The sequence below is a fragment of the Sapajus apella genome, unplaced genomic scaffold (assembly GCF_009761245.1).
Source record: "Sapajus apella isolate SASKATOON/1434 unplaced genomic scaffold, GSC_monkey_1.0 scaffold135, whole genome shotgun sequence".
Classification (NCBI taxonomy): Eukaryota; Metazoa; Chordata; class Mammalia; order Primates; family Cebidae; genus Sapajus; species Sapajus apella.
In genome coordinates, this window is record NW_022437075.1 from 3,495,545 (window position 1) to 3,514,119 (window position 18,575).

Below are 18,575 nucleotides of genomic sequence, written 5' to 3' on the forward strand. Positions count from 1 at the left end.
AATACAGTTCCTAAATGAATGTACATACATTACTCAATTTCTTTTTTTTGAGAGGGCTCACTCTTTTGCCCAGTCTGGAGTACAGTGGCATGATCTCTGTTCACTGCAACCTCCCCCTTCTTGTACCTCGGCCTCCCAAGTAGCTGGGATTACAGGCGCCCGCCACTATGCCCCCCTAATTTTTTATATTTTTGGTAGAGATGGGGTTTCACCATATTGGCTACATTGGTCTCGAACTCCTGACCTTATGATCCACCCACCTCAGCCTCCTGAAGTGCTGGGATTACAGGCATGAGCCACCGCACCTAGCCGCAGTTTCTTCTCTTAAAGATGGGACTAGATTACAATGGTTTTCAACCTAAGGAAATTTTGCATTTCAGGAAATATTTTCTAATTCCCAGAGACATTTTGGTCATAACTGTGAGGATGCTGGTATCTAGTAAGTGGAGGCTAGGGATGGTGCCAAACGCCCTATAAATGTACAGGACCATGTTTGCCAGCAAGCAGTAATCTGGCCCCAGAATGTTAATAGTGTGGAGAATGAGAAACCTTTGGTTTCTTCATGCAATGTCCTTTTTAAACTTTGTGCCTCTTTTACCAACTTTCCCCCTTCCTCCCACTGAACCTGAGAATAAACACACTCTGGAGGCCAGGCATGGTAGCTCATGTCTGTAATTCCCCAACCTGGGGAGGCTGAGGCAGGTGGATTGCTTGAGGCCAGGAGTTCAAGACCAGACTGGCCAACATGATGAAACCCTGTCTCTACTAAAAATACAAAATTAGCTGTCTGTCTGTAATCCCAGCTACTTGGGAGATGGAGGCTGAGGCAGGAGAATTGCTTAAACTTGGGAGGCGGAGGTTGCAGTGAGTTGAAATCACACCACTGCACTCCAGCCTGGGCAATAGAGTGTGACTCCATCTCAAGGGAAAAAAAAAAAGGAAATACCAGGTCAAAGATTGGCAAGGCAACAGAAATCAGTGCAACTAAACACTGTCCCTCCCCCTACCCCCCAGGTTCTCCCCAGTAAGATATCTTTTCTCTAACTTGTCAAAGCCCATTACTAAGTAACAGCTTCATTTGTGAATGCTCTCACCTTTATTTCTCTCCATATACCCGTGATACAGATATATCATACATAACAAGGTCAAGGACATATGCACGTTCTACCTAAAACAGAGGCAGAACCATGACTAAAACATCTAACCCAGCAATCAACTCATTTCCCCGAGGAGTGGGGGCGAGGTGGGGGGGAGTCACAGGCAGTTCACCGACACCTGGGAAATCCTTGGCTTCATTGAGAATGAATGACTCTGGGGTGGGGGGATTCAGACAATGAAGTAGCCAGAAGAAGGCCTTTTTTTCCAGGGCTCTTGATTCTCAGTGTCAATAGTCAGTTGCGGGTTGCTGCCTTCTATTTCTTTCAGTAGCTTATCGAGTTCATCAGTAAAGTCATCTATTTTCAACCTGGGGTACAATGGGGGAAGAAAAGGTTACTTTTTGGGTCAAGGAGATTTGTTTCAAATTTCCAAGAGGCACAGAGCATGGGTCACCTTTCCTGATTATTCTAAGTGGCAAAGGAGCATTCCATATTGATTTTTTTTCCTTTTTTTTTTTGAGATGGAATCTCTGTCACCTAGGCTGGAGTGCAGTGGCATCATCTAAGCTCACTGCAACCTCTGCCTCCCGGGTTGAAGCCATCTGATCCCTCAGCCCCCTGAGTAGGTGGAACTATGGGCACCTGCCACAACTCTCAGCTAATTTTTGTGTTTTTAGTAGAGCTGGGGTTTCACCATGTTGCCCAGACTGGTTTCAAACTCCTGGGCTCAAGTGGTCTGCCCACTTTGGCCTCCCAAAGTGTTGGGATTACAGGCAGGTGCCACCGCACCTGGCCTGATTCGCTTATTTTTAATTTTTAAATATAAAATGAGGCCAGGTGTGGTGGGTCATCCCTGTAATCCCAGCACTTTGGGAGAGTGAGGTGGGTGGATCACTTGAGGTCAGAAGTTTGAGACCAGCATAGCCAACATGGTTGAGACCCATCTCTATTAAAAATATAAAAGTTAGCTGGGTGTGGAGGTACATGCCTATAGTCGCAGCTACTCAGGAGGCTGAGGCAGGAGAATCACTTCAACCTGGGAGGCAGAGGTTGTGGTGAGCCAAGATCAGGCCACTGCACTCCAGGCCTGAGCAACAGAATGAGACCTTGTCTCAAAAATAAATATACAATTAAAGACTTTCATTTCCCTTTTTAATCCTTTTGTTCATTCCTCTTTCTTCTCGTTCCCAACCATGTTGATCTGATAGAGAAGAAGATAACATCAGATTAACCTTGTAATGGTATAAAGCCACTGTGCAGTTTTAGATGGTTGTTGATTAGCATACACGGAGAAATGGAATTGCTGAGTATGGCTGGGCTATCGCTCTAATACCTACCTACCTGCTCCATTACCCATTTTGGCAACTTCTACTCGGTAGACCCAGGAGTACCAATTCAACAGAGGAGATGCATACCTTGAACCAAGCCAGCCAGACCAGCTTTTGTCCTCTGCACCCAGCTTGGCTACAAGATACCAGCCTACCACCACCATTTATCGGCCTGTGATGACAGCCTCATTATGTGGTAGCCATATTTAGCTATATGTATGTGGAAATGTGAGGCAGGACAGGAAGAAGGAATCATTAAGGCAAAATATGTTTAAAATTAAAAGACCAGAAGATATTAGTAGTCATACTTATTAGGACTATAGTTTTGACTTTTAGTATCAGTTTTGTCGTTCGAGATTCTCAGTACAACTATCCAACCACATACTGGCTTGAGTGGGTACCCTGTCTGCAGCTAAAATAATGTGAGAGTATGGCTGGGTGCGGTGGCTCACACCTGTAACCCCAGCACTTTGGGAGGCTGAGGCTGGCAGATCACGAGGTCAGGAGTTCGAGACCAGCCTGGCCAACATGGTGAAATCTGTCTCTACAAAAATACAAAAAATTAGCTGGGCATGGTGGCGGGTGCCTGAGATTTTGCCATTGCACTCCAGCCTGGGCAACAAGAGTCAAACTCTGTCTCAAAAATAAATAAAAATAGCTGGTGTGGTGGCTGATGCCTGTAATCCCAACACTTTGGCAGCCCGAGGCAGGTGGATCATGAGGTCAAGAGATCAAGACCATCCTGGCCAACATGGTGAAATCCCATCTCTATTAAAAATACAAAAAATTAGCCAGCCATGGTGGTACGTGCTTGTAGTCCCAGTGACTTGGGAGGCTGAGGTGGAAGAATCACTTGAACCGGGAGGCAAAGGTTGCAGTGGGCTGAGATTGTGCCACTGCCCTCCAGCCTGGTGACAGAGCAAGACTTCATTTCCAAAAAATAAATAAATAAAAAATAAAAATAGAAAAACTTAAAGCTTAATAAAATCCTTAGTGTCCATATGCCTTTTCACTTACAAAGTATCTTAGGCTGAGATTCATATTAAGTAAACAAGTAATCTGTATTTCTTCTACATAAAGATTATTTTAAGCCAGCAGTAGACTGTGTTGCTTTTGAGGATTTCTAAAAGTTCCCACACTCCTAGGAAATGGCTCTTGGTTCTCTGATGCCATGGTATCCAAATACAACCCAGGCCGGGTGCGGTGGCTCATGCCTGTAATCCCAGAACTTTGGGATGCCAAGGCAGGTGGATCACCTGAGGTCAGCAGTTGAAGACCAGGCTGGCCAACATGGCAAAACCCTGTCACTACTAAAAATACAAAAATTAGCTGGATTTGATGGTATATGCCTGTAATATACCATCTTGGGAGGCTGAGGCACGAGAACCTGGGAGGCAGAGGTGGCAGTTAGATGAGGTATCACACCACTGCACTCCAGCCTGGGCAACAAAGCAAGACTCCTTCTCAAGCCTCCCCACCTTGCCAAAAAAAATCAAACAAACAAACAAACACAACCCAATGATAACTGGCTCTCATGAACAGATGGACAGCAGCCATGGCTGGGTGCAATGGCTCAGGATAAACCTAGCTACTCCGGGACTGAGGCAGGAGGACTGCTTGAGCCCAGGAGGTGGGGTGAGCCTGCAGCTAGCTGTCATTGTGCTGCTGGACTCCAGCCTAAGGGGACATAGTGAGTTCTTGCCTTTAAAAAAAAAAAAAAAAAAAAAAAAAAAAAAAAAAGGGCTGGTCATGGTGGCTCACACCTGTAATCCCAGCACTTTGGGAGGCTGAAGCAGGTAGATCACCTGAGGTCAGGAGTGCGAGACCAGCCTAGCCAACATGTTAAAACCCTGTCTCTACTAAAAATACAGAAATCAGCCAGGTGTGGTGGCAGCCACCTGTAATCCCAGCTACTCGAGAGGCTGAGGCAGGAGAATCGCTTGAACCTGGGAGGCGGAGGTTGCAGTGAGCTGAGACCATGCCATTGCACTCCAGCCTGGGCAACAAGAACAAAACTGCATCTCAAAACAAAACAAAAGAAAAAAGGACAGCAGGTAACTGGTGACAGCATCTATGTCCCAGACTCCTGTCATTTGACAGCAGACTCAATCCAGAGAACACACTTCCAAGGCTGACACTGACAGAGCTCTTTCCACAAGCACCATTTGAGATCTGTGATTTGGTGTCTCTCAGGAGACAATGGCTGACTATGGTCCTCCCTCTCACTAAAGCCATAAATCTATCTTCTTGGATCCCGACTGAGTATGAGTTTCATTCTTTAAGCCATCTTACCTGACAAAGCAGAAGGAATCTATGGGAGACTCACCGGGTGGACAGACACCACCGGCTGAGAGCTGGATCAGCCTCCTACAGCAGATTCCTGGATTATACGTCCCCTAAACCTACTACCCCGGAGAAAACCTGAGGGGGGAGTACATGGGTCGTACCTGAGTGTCTGGAGGGTGCCATTTGCATGTGTCAAGGTTTCAAACAGCAACTTTACTCCACTATACCCTAAGGGATTCTGGCCCAGGTCCAGAGTGATGAGGGTCTGGTTGCAGCTGAGGACATAGGAGAGGTTCTCACAACTGGCCGGAGGGATGGAACATCCCCACAACCTGGTGAAAGACAGAAATCAACAGGTTCGTTCAGCCACTGCTGACCAGCACCCTCCTGTGAGCCAAGTGCACCCTTGGGTGTTGGGGATCTGCATGAGCAACAGAAGTCTCAGCCAGGCGCGTCTCAGCACTTTGGGAGGCTGAGGTAGGTGTATCACCTGAGGTCAGGGGTTCGAGGCCAGCACAGGCAACATGGAGAAACCCCATCTCTACTAAAAATACAAAGTTAACCAGGTGTGGTGGTGCGTGCCTATAGTCCCAGCTACTTGGGAGGCTGAAGCAGGAGAATAGCTTAAACCTGGGAGGTGGGGTTTGCAGTGAGCAGAGATAGTGTCATTGCACTCCTGCCTGGGCGACCAGAGCAAAACTCTGTCTCAAAAAAAACCACAACATGGACTGATAGTCTCTTGGCTAAAAAATTTAAAAAAAAAATTAATAAAAAAATATAATACAAAAACAAAAACAAAAAACCTCTGCCCTCAAGACTCATCTAACAGGAAAATATGGAGTGTCAGAGGGCTTAAAGGCAAGGCGTACAGGGAGTAGCTGGGTGTTCCAGCTACAATGGTTGGAGGTGACAGGGTAAAGAGGCTGAGTCATAGAGTTTGGGGGTTCTCCAGGCAGAGAAATAGCTTGTGCAAAGGCCCTGGGGTTGATGTGATTGACACGTAAAACAGAACATCCAGGCAGCAGCATGAGAGTGAGCCAGGGAGGACTGCAGGGATGAGGACACAGGGAAGAGGTGACCTGAGGCCACTGTAAATACAGAGTTTTACTTGGACTGACACACGGAAGCGCTGAGGGTTTCGAGCAGAGAGATTAAATATCAAGTAACTTCCATCTTATAAGTCACTCTCTTTTGAGACGGAGTCTCACTCTTTCAACAAGGCCTGAGTGCTATGGTGTGATCTTGGGTCACTGCAACCTCGGCCTCCCAGATTCAAGCCATTCTCGTGCCTCAGTCTCCAAAATAGACGAGATGACGGCTATGTGCCACCACGCCTGGCTAATTTTTGTGTTTTTTTATTTTTTTTTTTTTTTGAGTCGGAGTTTCGCTCTTGTTATCTTGTTAGGCAGGCTGGAGTGCAATGGCGCAATCTCGGCTCACCGCAACCTCTGCCTCCTGGGTTCAGGCAATTCTCCTGCCTCAGCCACCTGAGTAGCTGGGATTACAAGCACACGCCACCATGCCCAGCTAATTTTTTGTATTTTTAGTAGAGACGGGGTTTCACCATGTTGACCAGGATGGTCTCGATCTCTTGACCTCGTGATCCACCCGCCTCGGCCTCCCAAAGTGCTGGGATTACAGGCTTGAGCCACCGCGCCCGGCCAATTTTTGTGTTTTTAATAGAGACGTGGTTTCACCATGTTGGCCAGGCTGGTCTTGAACGCCTGATCTCAGGTGATCCACCTACCTCAGCCTCCCAAGTGCTGGGGTTACAAGTGTGAGCTACCGTGCCCAGCCACTTTTTTTCTCTTTTGAGACAAGGTCTCACTCTGTTGCCCAGGCTGGAGTGTGGTAGCACCATCTCGGCTCACTGCAGCCTCGAACTCCTGGGTCATCCTGCAAATCAAACTTTTTGCCCTTCTGCCCGTGTCAGTGAGTGATTAAAAAGGTGCCTTTTTTTTTTTTTTTTTTTTTTTTGAGACAGGATCTCACTCTGTCATCGAGGCTTCAGTGAAGTGATGTGATCTCAGTTCACTGTAACTTCTTCCTCCCAGGCTCAAGTGATTCTCCCACCTCAGCCTCCTGAGTAGCTGAGAGCACAGACATACACAGCCATGCCCAGCTAATTTTTGTACTTTTAGTAGAGACAGGGTTTGCATTGTACTGGCCAGGCTGTTTTTAAACTGTTGGCCTCAAGCAATCTGCCCGCCTTGGATGCCCAAAATGCTGGGATTACAGGCATGAGCCACTTCACCCAACTGCAATCAAATGAAGATTCCCTCCCAGGGAGGATTTCAGGTTCAAGTGCATTTGATTGTACCTAACTCACATGGGATTTGTACAGCAGCCGGGTTGAGACTATTCACCTGCAGATATAGCCAGCATTTTCTGGCATGATGTCCAATTCCTACCTCTTTTTTTCTGAGAGGGAGTCTTGCTCTTGTCACCCAGGCTGGAGTGCAATGATGTGATCTCAGCTTACTGCAACCTCCGCCTCCTGGGTTTAAGTGATTCTGCTGCCTCAGCCTCCTGAGCAGCTGGGATTACCATGCCAGGCTAAATTTTGTATTTTTAGTAGAGATGGGGTTTCACCATGTTTTCCAGGCTAATCTCGAACTCCTGACCTCAAGTGATCCACCTGCTTCGGCCTCTCAGAGTGCTGGGATTACAGGTGTGAGCCACCGCGCCCGGCCCAATTCCTACCTCTCTGAATGGCTTGAGGCATTGTATCCTCAAAATTTCACAGCTGGTCTTTGCATGACACAGACTAGAACTTACTTCTTTAGCCATCCTAGTGAATGCTCGACTGGCCTCTCAGTTACATCACCGGAAGTCTGCTTCACTGATTGTTTTACGTTAGACACAGATTCAATAAGGTATAAAAGGCCGGGCGCAGTGGCTCACGCCTGTAATCCCAGCACTTTGGGAGGCCGAGGCGGGTGGATCACGAGGTCAAGAGATCGAGACCATCCTGGTCAACACGGTGACACCCCGTCTCTACTAAAAATACAAAAAATTAGCTGGGCATGGTGGCGCATGCCTGTAATCCCAGCTACTCAGGAGGCTGAGGCAGGAGAATTGCCTGAACCCAGGAGGCGGAGGTTGCGGTGAGCCGAGATCGCGCCATTGCACTTCAGCCTGGGTAACAAGAGCGAAACTCCGTCTCAAAAAAAAAAATAAAATAAAAAATAAGGTATAAAAGCCGTAAGTTGAACTTATAAGCTAACTCACCACAAACGTTTCAAGTTACACAGTGGTTTCTTCAAAGCCTCACATAGGCCCTGCACTCCAGGAACTCCTATGTCATTCTGCCCCAGATCCAAGTTCATTAGGCTTGATTTTTCGTGGAGAAGCTTTGCGAGGTGACAGCAGCCTTTGCTAGTTATGTCACAGTTCCACAGCCTAGAAGCCAACCACACGAAGAAAAAAACCCAAACCTGTTAGTTCTCGCTGGTGTGATGCACCTTCAACTCTGAGCCATGGGTTTCAGACACACTTCGAGACAACGGTGACATGGAAATGGAATCATGGGGTGGGGTGGTGGACAGAAGAATGGCCTCCCCCAAGATGTCTAAGTCCTAACTTCTGGCACGTGCCAGCTACAGGGACCCCCTAGATGTGACTCAGAATCTTTTTTTTTTTTTTTTTTTTTTTTGAGATGGAGTTTTGTTCTTTTAACCCAGGCTGGAGTGTGATGGCACAATCTCGGCTCACTGCAACCTCCATCTCCTTGGTTCAAGCGATTCTCCTGCCTCAGCCTCCCAAGTAGCTGGGATTACAGGCATGCGCCAACGCACACAGCTATTTTTGTATTTTTAGTAGAGATGGAGTTTCATCACGTTTTTGTATTTTTAGTAGGGATGAATTTTCTCCATGTTGGTCAGGGTGGTCTCAAACTCCCGACCTCAGGTGATCTGCCCGCCTCAGCTTCCTGAAGTGCTAGGATTGCAGGGGTGAGCCACCACACCTGGCTGAGATGTGACTGAGAATCTTAAGATGGGGATATTGTCCTGGTTTATTTGAGTAGGTCCAATGCAATCACAGGGATCCTGATAAGAGGGAGCCGAGAGTCGAAGCCAGCAGGAGGTGACATGACAAGGGAGCCAGAGCAATGTTGGAATATGCTATGCTGCTGAAGTTGAAGGAAGGGCCACAAGCCAAGGAGTGCAGGCAGCAACAGAAGTCAGAGAAGTAAAAACGATTCTCAGCAGGGCACAGTGACTCACGCCTCTAATCCCAGCACTTTGGGAAGCTGGGGTGGGTGGATCCCTTGAGGTCAGGAGTTTGAGACCAGCCTGACCAACATGGAGAAACCCCATCTCTACTAAAGATACAAAATTAGCCGGGCATGATGGTACACATCTGCAATCCCAGCTACTCGGGGGGCTGAGGCAGGAGAATTGCTTGAACCTGGGAGGCAGAGGTTGTGGTGAGCCAAGATCGCGCCTTTGCACTCCAGCCTGGACAATAAGAGCAAAACTCCAAAACTCTATCTCAAAAAAAAAAAAAAAAGTCTCTGAACAGAAATCATCAGTGCAGACACAGTTTTTTTTTTTTTTTGAGACAGTCTTGTTCTGTCACCCAGGTGCCATCTCAGCTCACTGCAACCTCTACCTTCTGGGTTCAAGTGATTCTCCTGACTCAGCTTTCTGAGTAACTGAGATTAAAGACATATACCACTCCGCCCTGCTAATTTTTATATTTTTAGTAGAGACGGGGTTTCACTGTGTTAGCCAGGCTGGTCTCGAACTTCTGTCCTCAAGGGATCTGCCTGCCTCGGCCTCCCAAAGTGCTGGGATTACAGACTTGAGCCACTGCACCCAGCTACCTGTTCTATGATTTTAGTATTAATGGGAGGTTTATATTGAGCATGTAGCTTCCAACAGCTTCCACAGAGAGTCAGCCTACACTGGCTCAGATGGCTGCCTGATTTGCAAATCGTTCATTAAAAAAAAAAAAAAAAAAAAAGAGAAAATAGCTTCCATCTACAACCAATTACATGTAATTTATGTTATACGGCTATAGTTCTAAGCACACAGATTAAGAGAAAAAACAGCATGGGGTACAATGGCTCATGCCTGTAATCCTAGCATTTTGGGAGGCCAAGATGGGCAGATCGCTTGAGCTCAGGAGTTCGAGACCAGCCTAGGCAACATGGTGAGACCCGCATGTCTAAAATATATACATGCAAAAAGAGAAAAAAAAAAGAACACTGAAAACCAGCTACATCCTCCAAATCCCTATAGAATATTACTACTTTTTTTATTTTCATTTTTTCTTCTTTTTTTCTTTTTTTTTTTTTTATACTACTTCTACTTATACATTTCGTATCATCATCTCCCCAGGTCTCACCAGTTACCACCATTAGCAGCATGCTTGGGGCATTGAGAGAAATTGAGTATGCTTAGAAACACCCTACTCGAGCCCAGTGTGTGTGTGGGCGGGTATGCATGTACACCCACGCACACAGGCAGTCAGCAGGGACTGAGGGACTTACACCAGGGTCTGTAGTTTACACTCAGGGTAACTCAAGCCCTCACACAGAAACTTCACCCCCGTATCACTGAGGGGGTTCTCAGCCAAGCACAGGTGCATCAGCTCCCGGCTGACAACCAAAACGGCAGCCAGGTCCTTGCAAATGGCTTCTGTGAGGTGACAGTTTTCCAACCTGTGTTAGAACAAAAGAATCACAAGTGGCAACACGGTCAGAACACTTCCAATTTCAGCCTTCTTGGCTGCCTCCAAATGCTAGCATCCCAAAGCCCTTCTTGTGAACTCTCCACCCTCTCTCATGCCCTGGTGATCATCTGAAGGAATAGGAATGAGAGAACAAGACTGAGAAGCCATCTGTCCGGATCTCAACATGGGAACAGGTGTTCCTATCAGCGAGAGGTTCCACACAGCCAAGTCAGCCATGACCGTTTCTCATCTACGGCCCCAGTTGGAAACCACAGCTGCTCTGAAGAGAAAAGAGACTTACGACAACCTCTGCAGGAGGCACTTTGGGTGTTTCAAAGTTGTGTACAGCAACTTGGCACCCTCATCCAGGAGCTCACTGTTGGAGAGGTTTACGCACGTCAGGGACTGGTTGACTTTAAGGGCCAAGGAGAGATCAGCCCACTGCTGAGTGGTGGCGGAACAAGACACCAACCTGTGGGAGAAATGGGGACAAGTCATTCCTGAGAATCTAAATGCCAGGGAACCGTCTTTGGTTTCCATCTCACTGGTTATGTTACACCCTGACTTGAATGATCTGGATCAGTGGTTGTCAAAGAGTGGTTCCCGGACCAGCAGCATCAGGATCACCCAGGAATCAGCTAGAAATACAGAACCTCAGTCAATGTAACAAAAACTTTGATGCAGAGTCCACTAACCTATGTTTCATTGTTTCCTGAAAGAGTCATGCTCTGTTGCCCAGGCTGCAGTGCAGTGATGCAACCTCAGCTCACAGTAACCTCTACCTTCTGGTTTCAAGCAATTCTCCCGCCTCAGCCACTGAGTATCTGGGACTACAGGTGTGTGCCATCTTGCCCGGATAAATTTTTGTATTTTTAGTACAGACGGGGTTTTACCATGTTGGCCAGGCTGGTCTCAAACTCCTGACTTCAAATGATATGCCAGCCTCAGCCTCCCAAAGTACTGGGATTTAGGCATGAGCCACCACGCCTGGCCCCACTAACCTACGTTTCAAGGTGCTCTGTGTTCATCCAGAAAATGTGTTAGAACAAATTCATAGGCCATATCCCATGATTCAGAGAAGGTGGGATAGGACCCAAGAATCTGCATTTTGCCAAGTTTCCAGGTGATGCGGCTACTCTTGCTCTGGGGCCCACAGGCTGAGAAACACTCAGAAATCCAGTCAACCGACCACGTCATAGAACACGACACTATCTTCTATTCATAAAGCCTCCTGTGGGCAAAAGGAACCTCGCTGGAATGTTTAGAAATCCTTATGGTCTCCAGAGTCAGGTTTTTAAAAAAATGTATATCTTGGTTTTATTTTTATATATGAAAACATGGTCTAATTACCCTCATTTCTTTCGGCTTTAAATTAGAAATGAGTCATACTCCCATTTTAAGCATCGAAGTTCATAATCCACAAGAATTGCCAAGTGGAATACCTGCCACATAGCTAAAAATCACTAGAATTCAGCTAAAAACCACTTTTTTCTTTAATTTTAATTTTTTTCTTTGAGATGGAGTCTCACTCTGTCACCAGGCCAGAGTGCAATGGCATGATCTTGGCTCACTGCAACCTCCGCCTCCCGAGTTCCAGCGATTCTCCTACCTCAGCCTCCCAAGTAGCGGGGACTACAGGTGCCCACCACCACACCAGGCAAATTTTTGTATTTTTAGTAGAGATGGGGTTGGTCAGGAAGGTCTTGATCTCGACCTCATGATCTCCTTGTCTTAGCCTCCCAAAGTGTTGGGATTACAGGCGTGAACCACTGTGCCTGGCCCGCTTTTTTCTTTTAGAGCTTAAATCGTTAACAGTAGGAAATTGGAACGTAGCGTGTTAATAGCTTCCAAAAAAAAAAAAAAAACCCCGTAACAACACTGAACTTGTATGGAGACTCTCTTCCCATTTTGGATATCAATTTGTTCCTTAAGAAATTAGTGGCTGGGCATGGTGACTCACGCTTGTAATCTCAGTCAGCACTTTGGGAGGCCAAGGCAGGTGGATCACAAGGCCAAGAGTTTAACACCAGCCTGGCTAACATGATGAAACCCCATTTCTACTAAAAATACAAAAATTAGTCAGGTGGGGTGGCCACGTTTATAATCCCAGCACTTTGTAAGGCTGAGGTGAACAGATCACTTGAGGTCAGGAGTTTGAGACCAGACTGACCAACATGGTCAAACCCTGTCTCTACTAAAAATACAAAAATCGGCCAGGCGCAGTGGCTCACACCTTGGTAATGCCAGCACTTTGGAAGGCCAAGGCGCGTGGGTCACTGGAGGTCGGGAGTTCGAGATCAGCCTGGCCAACATGGTGAAAGTCCATCTCTACTAAAAATACAAAAATTAGGTGGGCATGTTGGCACCTATCTGTAGTCCCAGGCACTCAGAAGGCTGAGACAGGAGAATTACTTGAACCCAGGAGGCAGAGTTTGCAGCGAGCCAAGTTTGCACTACCACATTCCAGCCTGGTGACAGACCAAGATTCTGCCTCAAAAGAAAAAAAAAAAAGCACAAGTTAGCCGGGTGTTGTGGTAGGCACCTGTAATCTCAGCTACTTGGGAGGCTGAGGCAGGAGAATTCCTTGAACATGGGAGGCAGAGGTTTCAGTGAGTTGAGATCACGCCACTGCATTCCAGCCTGGACAACAGAGCAAGACTCCTTTCTTTTCAAAAAATAAAATAAAATAAAAGGTAAAGATGATTCTGGGAGTTTCTCTGGACTCAGGGTCCTCACGTATGGTTGTCCAGGTTGTTCACTGCTCAAGGCAAGTGGAAACTCAAATTCAGCCCATGCTGTATCCTGGGCCATCTGCCGTTAGTACTGTTTCCAGTCAGTCACCAACTTTTCCTAGTTTACACAAAATTGCCGTATAAGCTATGGTAGCTGTTGGTATGATGAAGGATTTTAGTGATGAAGAGGTATACCCAAGATACTGCAGGTTACATTTTGGGTGCCTCAGGACCTCACACAGTGCAGGAAGCATATCGTTCTGGGTACTGCATCGAAGTCTTAGATGTGTTACAGTCTTGTGACCTTGAAGAGCTAGGCAGAGGTTCCGATAAGCATCAGCTGGGGAAATGTTTTTGATCCTAGGAAAAAAAAAAAAAAAAAAAGTGAAATGTTGAGTGTCTGTAATTCTTTTGTACTTAAATAGAAATGAGGAGCTCAATGTATTTAAACTTCAGAAACGTTTTTTCCATGTTTAAATTTGTGTCCATCTTTACAGATTTTTTCTTCTCTTTTGAGATAGAATTTCACAGTCACCCAGGCAGGAGTGCAGTGGCATGATCTCGGCTCACTGCAACCTTCATCTCCCTGATTCAAGTGATTCTCCTGCCTCAGCCTCAAACGTTCCTGGGATTACAGGTGCCTGCCACCTTGCCCAGCTAATTTTTATATTTTTAGTAGAGATGGGGTTTTGCCATCTTGGCCAGGCTAGTCTTGAACTCCTGACCTCAAGTGATTCCCCTGGCCTCGACTTACCAAAGTGCTGGAATTACAGGCGTGAGCCCCTTTTAATTTTTTTTTTTATTTTTTGAGATGGAGTCCATTTGCTCAGGCTGGAATGCAGTGGCGTGATCTCAGCTCACTGCAACTTCTGCCTCCCGGGTTCAAGTAATTCTCCTGCCTAAACCCTCAACCTCCCAAGTAGCTGGGATTACAGGCACCTGCCACCACAGCTGGCTTTTTTTTTTTTTTTTTAAGTAGAGACAGGGTTTCACCATGTTGGCCAGGCTGGTCTTGAACTCCTGATGTCAAGTTATCTGTCCGCCTCAGCCTCCCAAAGTGCTGAGATTACAGGTGTGAGCCACTGTGCCCTGCCCCTAAAGTTACTTTATATGATTATCACACAAGACAAATTTAAGGGTGGTGGGACTCTCTCAATTCCTTGTGTCTTGAGCACTTAGAGTCTAGGACAGGAATTTGAATATTGCTCCAATATTAAAAATGCAAAACTTTCACATCCTAAGGATTTTAGTTCATGAATTCGTTTCTACTTACACCACTCTCTGGAGATGACAGGTGTCAGAAGCTATTTGTTCACACAGGATCCTTAACAGCGAGGCACTAAGAAAGCTATTATTGACTTCTAGAATGATGAGATCCTTGTTTGTGCCAAATACGGAGCAAAGATCTGTCCAGAAAGGAAGCATGTGTTGATCATCCTGGGATCTATAGGGAAAAGAAGAAGGGGGTTACACCAAACGTGCATGCATCCATCATGGCCAAAGTGTTTAGGGTTTCTCTGGGCATATACCCCTAATAAATAAGCATAATTGAAAGCTGGACCATTTAATCGTTTAGCACCACTATCAGACAATTCAACACCCAAGACACATCACAGGAGAAAGAAGTTTTACTCTTTTTTTCTCTTTCTTTCTTTTTTTTTTCTCTTTCTTTTTTTTTTTTTTTGAGATGGAGTTTCATTCTTGTTGCCCAGGCTGAAGTGCAATGGTGCGATCTTGGCTCACCGCAACCTCCATCTCCCAGTTCAAGTGATTCTCCTGCCTCAGCCTCCCAAGTAGCTGGGATTATAGGCACATAACACCATGCCCGGCTAATTATTATTATTATTTTATTAGATGGAGTCTTGCTCTGTCACCAGGCTGGAGTGCAGTGGTGCGATCTCCATTCACTGCAGCCTCTGCCCCTGGGTTCAAGCAATTCTCCTGCCTCATCCTCCTGAGTAGCTGGGACTACAAGTGCCTGCCACCACGCCTGGTTAATTTTTGTATTTTTAGTAGAGACGGGGTTTTACCATATTGGCCAGGATGGTCTTGATCTCTTGTCCTTGTGATCTGCCTGCCTTGGCCTCCCAAAGTGCTAGGATTACAGGTGTGAGCCACCATGTCTGGCCCCGGCTAATTTTGTATTTTTAATAGAGGGGTTTCTCTATGTCGGTCAGGGTGGTCTTGAACTCTTGACCTCAGGTGATCTGTCCATTGTCTCGGCCTCCCAAAGTGCTGGGATTACAGGTGTGAGCCACTGTGCCTGGCCGAAATTATCCTTTTACACAAAAATCCAATAGAGGATAAAAATAAGTTAAAATGCTAAACATATCATTGATAAAAGATTGAGAATACAGTGTGGGTATGGGGGCTCACACCTGTAATCCTAGTACTTTGGGAGTCTAAGGCATGTAGGTCACCTGAGGTCAAGAGTTGGAGACCAGCCTGGCCAACATGGAAAAACGCTGTCTCTACTAAAAATATGAAAATTAGCTGGGCATGATGGTGGGTGCCTGCAATCCCTGGTACTAGGGAGGCTGAGGCAGGACAATCATTAAACTGCAGGGGAGGTGGGGGGTGGAGGGGTAGGTTGCAGTGAGCTGAGATCGTGCCACTTCACTCCAACCTAGGCAAAAAAGTGAAACTCCATCTCAAAAAGAAAAAGAAAAAGAAATTAGCTGGGCTTGGTGGTGTGTGCCTGTAGTCCCAGCTACACGGGAGGGTGAGGCAGCAGAATTGCTTGAACTCAGAGGCAGAGGTTGCAGTGAGTCGAGATTGTGCCACTGCACTCCAGCCTGGATGACAGAACAAGACTCTGCTCCCACACCCACAACCCCAAACGAAGTCGAAACTTAAATTTTGTTAGCTCTAGAGCCCCTTGCTGTTTTAAGACTAGGTTAGCCGGGCATCGTGGCTCACTCCTTTAATCCCAGCACTTTGGGAGGCTGAGGTGGGTGGATCACGATGTCAAGAGAGCAACACCATCCTGGACAACATGGTGAAACCCTGTCTTTCTAAAATATAAAATTAGCTGGGCATGGTGGCACGTGCCTGTAGTCCCAGCTACTCAGGAGGCTGAGGCAGGAGAATCACTTGAACCCAGGAGGTGGAGGTTGTGGTGAGTCGAGATTGTGCCACTGCACTCCAGCCTGGCAACAGAGCAAGACTGTCTCAAAAAAAAAAAAAAAAAAAGAGAGAGAGACTAAAATCTCTGGTTTTAGGAGATCATCCTCTAAGTACAAACTTTAATGCCCTTCCAGCGGTCGTGCCAAAAAAAGGGGACAGTCACAGTCACATTATAGATCTCCTGAAGTTTACACAACTGACACACAGAAGCAGGGAAACAGGTTGAGCCATTATCAACAATTGCCCACCTAAAGAGGAGTTAGGTCTCGAAACAAGGTCTGACTCCAAAGCTTCTATTCCTATTCACAACATTGTACCTTTCACCCTGAATGTGAAGCAGGAATAAAGTCCAGCAACAGGCCGGGCGCTGCCTCGCTCCTCTAATTCCAGCACTCTGGGAGGCCAAGGTGGGTAGATCATTTGAGGCCAGGAGTTCGAGACCAGCCTGGCCAACATAGTTAAACTCCATCTCAAATAAAAATATAGTTAGCTAAGCATGGTGGCGCACACCTGTAGTCCCAGCTACCCGGGAGGCTGAGGTAGGAGAATCGCTTGAACCTGGGAGGTGAAGTTGCAGTGAACCAAGACTGCGTCACTGCACTCCAGCCTGGATGACAGAGCAAGACTCTGTCTCAAAAAAAAAAAAAAATGTATATTGGCATCAAGTACGGCAGTGCACACCTCTAGTTCCAGCTATTCTGGAGGCTAAGGCAGAAGGATTGCTTGAGCCCAAGAGTTTAAGTCCAGCCTTAAACCTAAAAAAAAAAAAAGGCTGTGGGTGATGGCTTGCACCTATAATCACAGCACTTTGAGAGGCCGAAGCAGGTGGATTATTTGAGGTCCAGAGTTCAAGAGTGGCTTGGGCAACATGGTGAGACCCCATCTCTTCTAAAAATATAAAAATTAGCCAGGCATGATGATGCATGCCTGCAATTCTGGCTACTCAGTAGTTGAGGTGGGAGGATTGCTTGGGAGGTGGAGGTTGCAGTGAGCTGAGATCGCACCACTGCACTCCAACTCCAGCCTGGGCAACAGAGCAAGAATTCTTCTCAAAACAACAACAAAAAAGGAAGTCCAACAAGAGGGAATTCCTGACTCCAAGCCACAGTCATAGGAAGCTCTGGCCTCTTCCTAAGGGACCCTTGGATGAGGCTCAAGATGGAATGACCAGTAGAGTGAAACGGTTCTTACCTCTCAACCTCAGCATCTGATTCAGAGGCAGTGACATTCTCCGGGAGCTTTGCCTTTATCACCTGCAGTGACATTTTCTCCAAACTTCGACAATGCTTGAGGCAGAACGAAGAGGTCACAATGTCTGTGGCACTTAAGTGCAGGGATATTTCTCTCAACGGGGCCATCACCCCCTTCACCAGCTCCTCCTCCTGAGACTCGTACAGACAGTGTAAGACCTCCTTCAGGTCCGTCAAGGTTGAGTATCTGTCCTCGTCACAAATGATGTCGCACCGCAGTAATTCCTGTTTGATCTCCCGTGACATCAGGCAGCCAAAAGTGGTCTCCAACTCTGTGGCTCTCTTCTCGTTGGCGAGGCCGAATAAGAAGTGTCCTGCTTGGATCAGGTCAGGGTTCTGGAGTCGTTCTTCTCCAGAAAGCAGCTTCTGCACATCCCCAATGTCCCAGGCGTGGCCGTCCTCCTCCTCCTCCTTCTCCAGGGCGTAGAACAGCGCAGTGAAAAACTGCTGGAAGCTGAGGTGCAGGAACGAGTAGCAGTCTTTGGAGTCTCTATCCCGGCGGAGGATGCCTCTGTCCAGGAACGGGCGGAGGTCGGACTCCTGCACCCGGAGGCTCTCCAGGTCCTCTGCGTGGAACACGGACATCTGCGCCCACAGGCCCTGCGCAGCCAGGAGGCTCAGCGCCCGCAGCGTGCGCCCGAGCTCGGCACCTTTTGGGAAGCGGCTGCAGAGAAAGTGCAGGAACAGCCCCGTGCGGGTGTGGCAGGTGGGGGCCGGGTCCTCCCCGTTCTCCATCTGCAGCTTCAGACTCGTGCACACCATCCAGCACACCGCGGGCGCCGAGCCCAGCTGGAACAGGGCCGCGTTGCTTCTCATCAGCTCAAAGGCACGCGTGGCTTGGTCCTCCTCTCCAAAGTGTCTCAGGAAATAGGCCCTCCTGTCCTCCTCCAGGAACCCCTCCACCCTTATGTAGATGGGCTGCTCCATCAGGGGCCGGAGGTCCCTCAGGGCCCAGGACCGCGTGGTGACCAGCAGGGCAGCCTTGGGTAGCATCTTCCTCTTCAGCAAACTCCCCAGGAGGACCGGCACCGGCTTCGGCTTCAGCCAGTCCCCGCAGATGTCGTGGATCAGCGCCCC

General features: G+C 47.4%; 1 protein-coding gene across 1 annotated transcript; it reads right to left on the minus strand.

Annotated features, from left to right (window-relative positions):
- Positions 1-1,073: 1,073 nt before the first annotated feature.
- Positions 1,074-18,569, minus strand: NLRP2 (NLR family pyrin domain containing 2). The gene is made up of 8 exons (XM_032263107.1): positions 17,440-18,569; positions 14,396-14,566; positions 13,318-13,482; positions 10,692-10,862; positions 10,209-10,379; positions 7,943-8,113; positions 4,873-5,043; positions 1,074-1,465 (listed from the first exon to the last, which is right to left on the minus strand). The coding sequence occupies exons 1-8, from the start codon at positions 18,489-18,491 to the stop codon at positions 1,327-1,329; spliced, it is 2,211 nt and encodes a 736-aa protein (XP_032118998.1). The 5' UTR covers positions 18,492-18,569; the 3' UTR covers positions 1,074-1,326.
- Between the last annotated feature and the right edge of the window lie 6 nt (positions 18,570-18,575).

What these genes read in the sequence shown, in the direction of transcription:
- NLRP2 (XM_032263107.1), bottom strand. Translation starts at nt 18,491, where the DNA reads ATGCTACCCAAGGCTGCCCTGCTGGTCACCACGCGGTCCTGGGCCCTG. An exon ending in TCAGATGCTGAGGTTGAGAG is followed by an intron (nt 14,567 to 17,439) that starts GTAAGAACCGTT and finishes TTTTCCCTATAG; the next exon opens with ATCCCAGGATGATCAACACA. An exon ending in GGCACCCTCCAGACACTCAG is followed by an intron (nt 1,466 to 4,872) that starts GTACGACCCATG and finishes ATTGTACCCCAG; the next exon opens with GTTGAAAATAGATGACTTTA.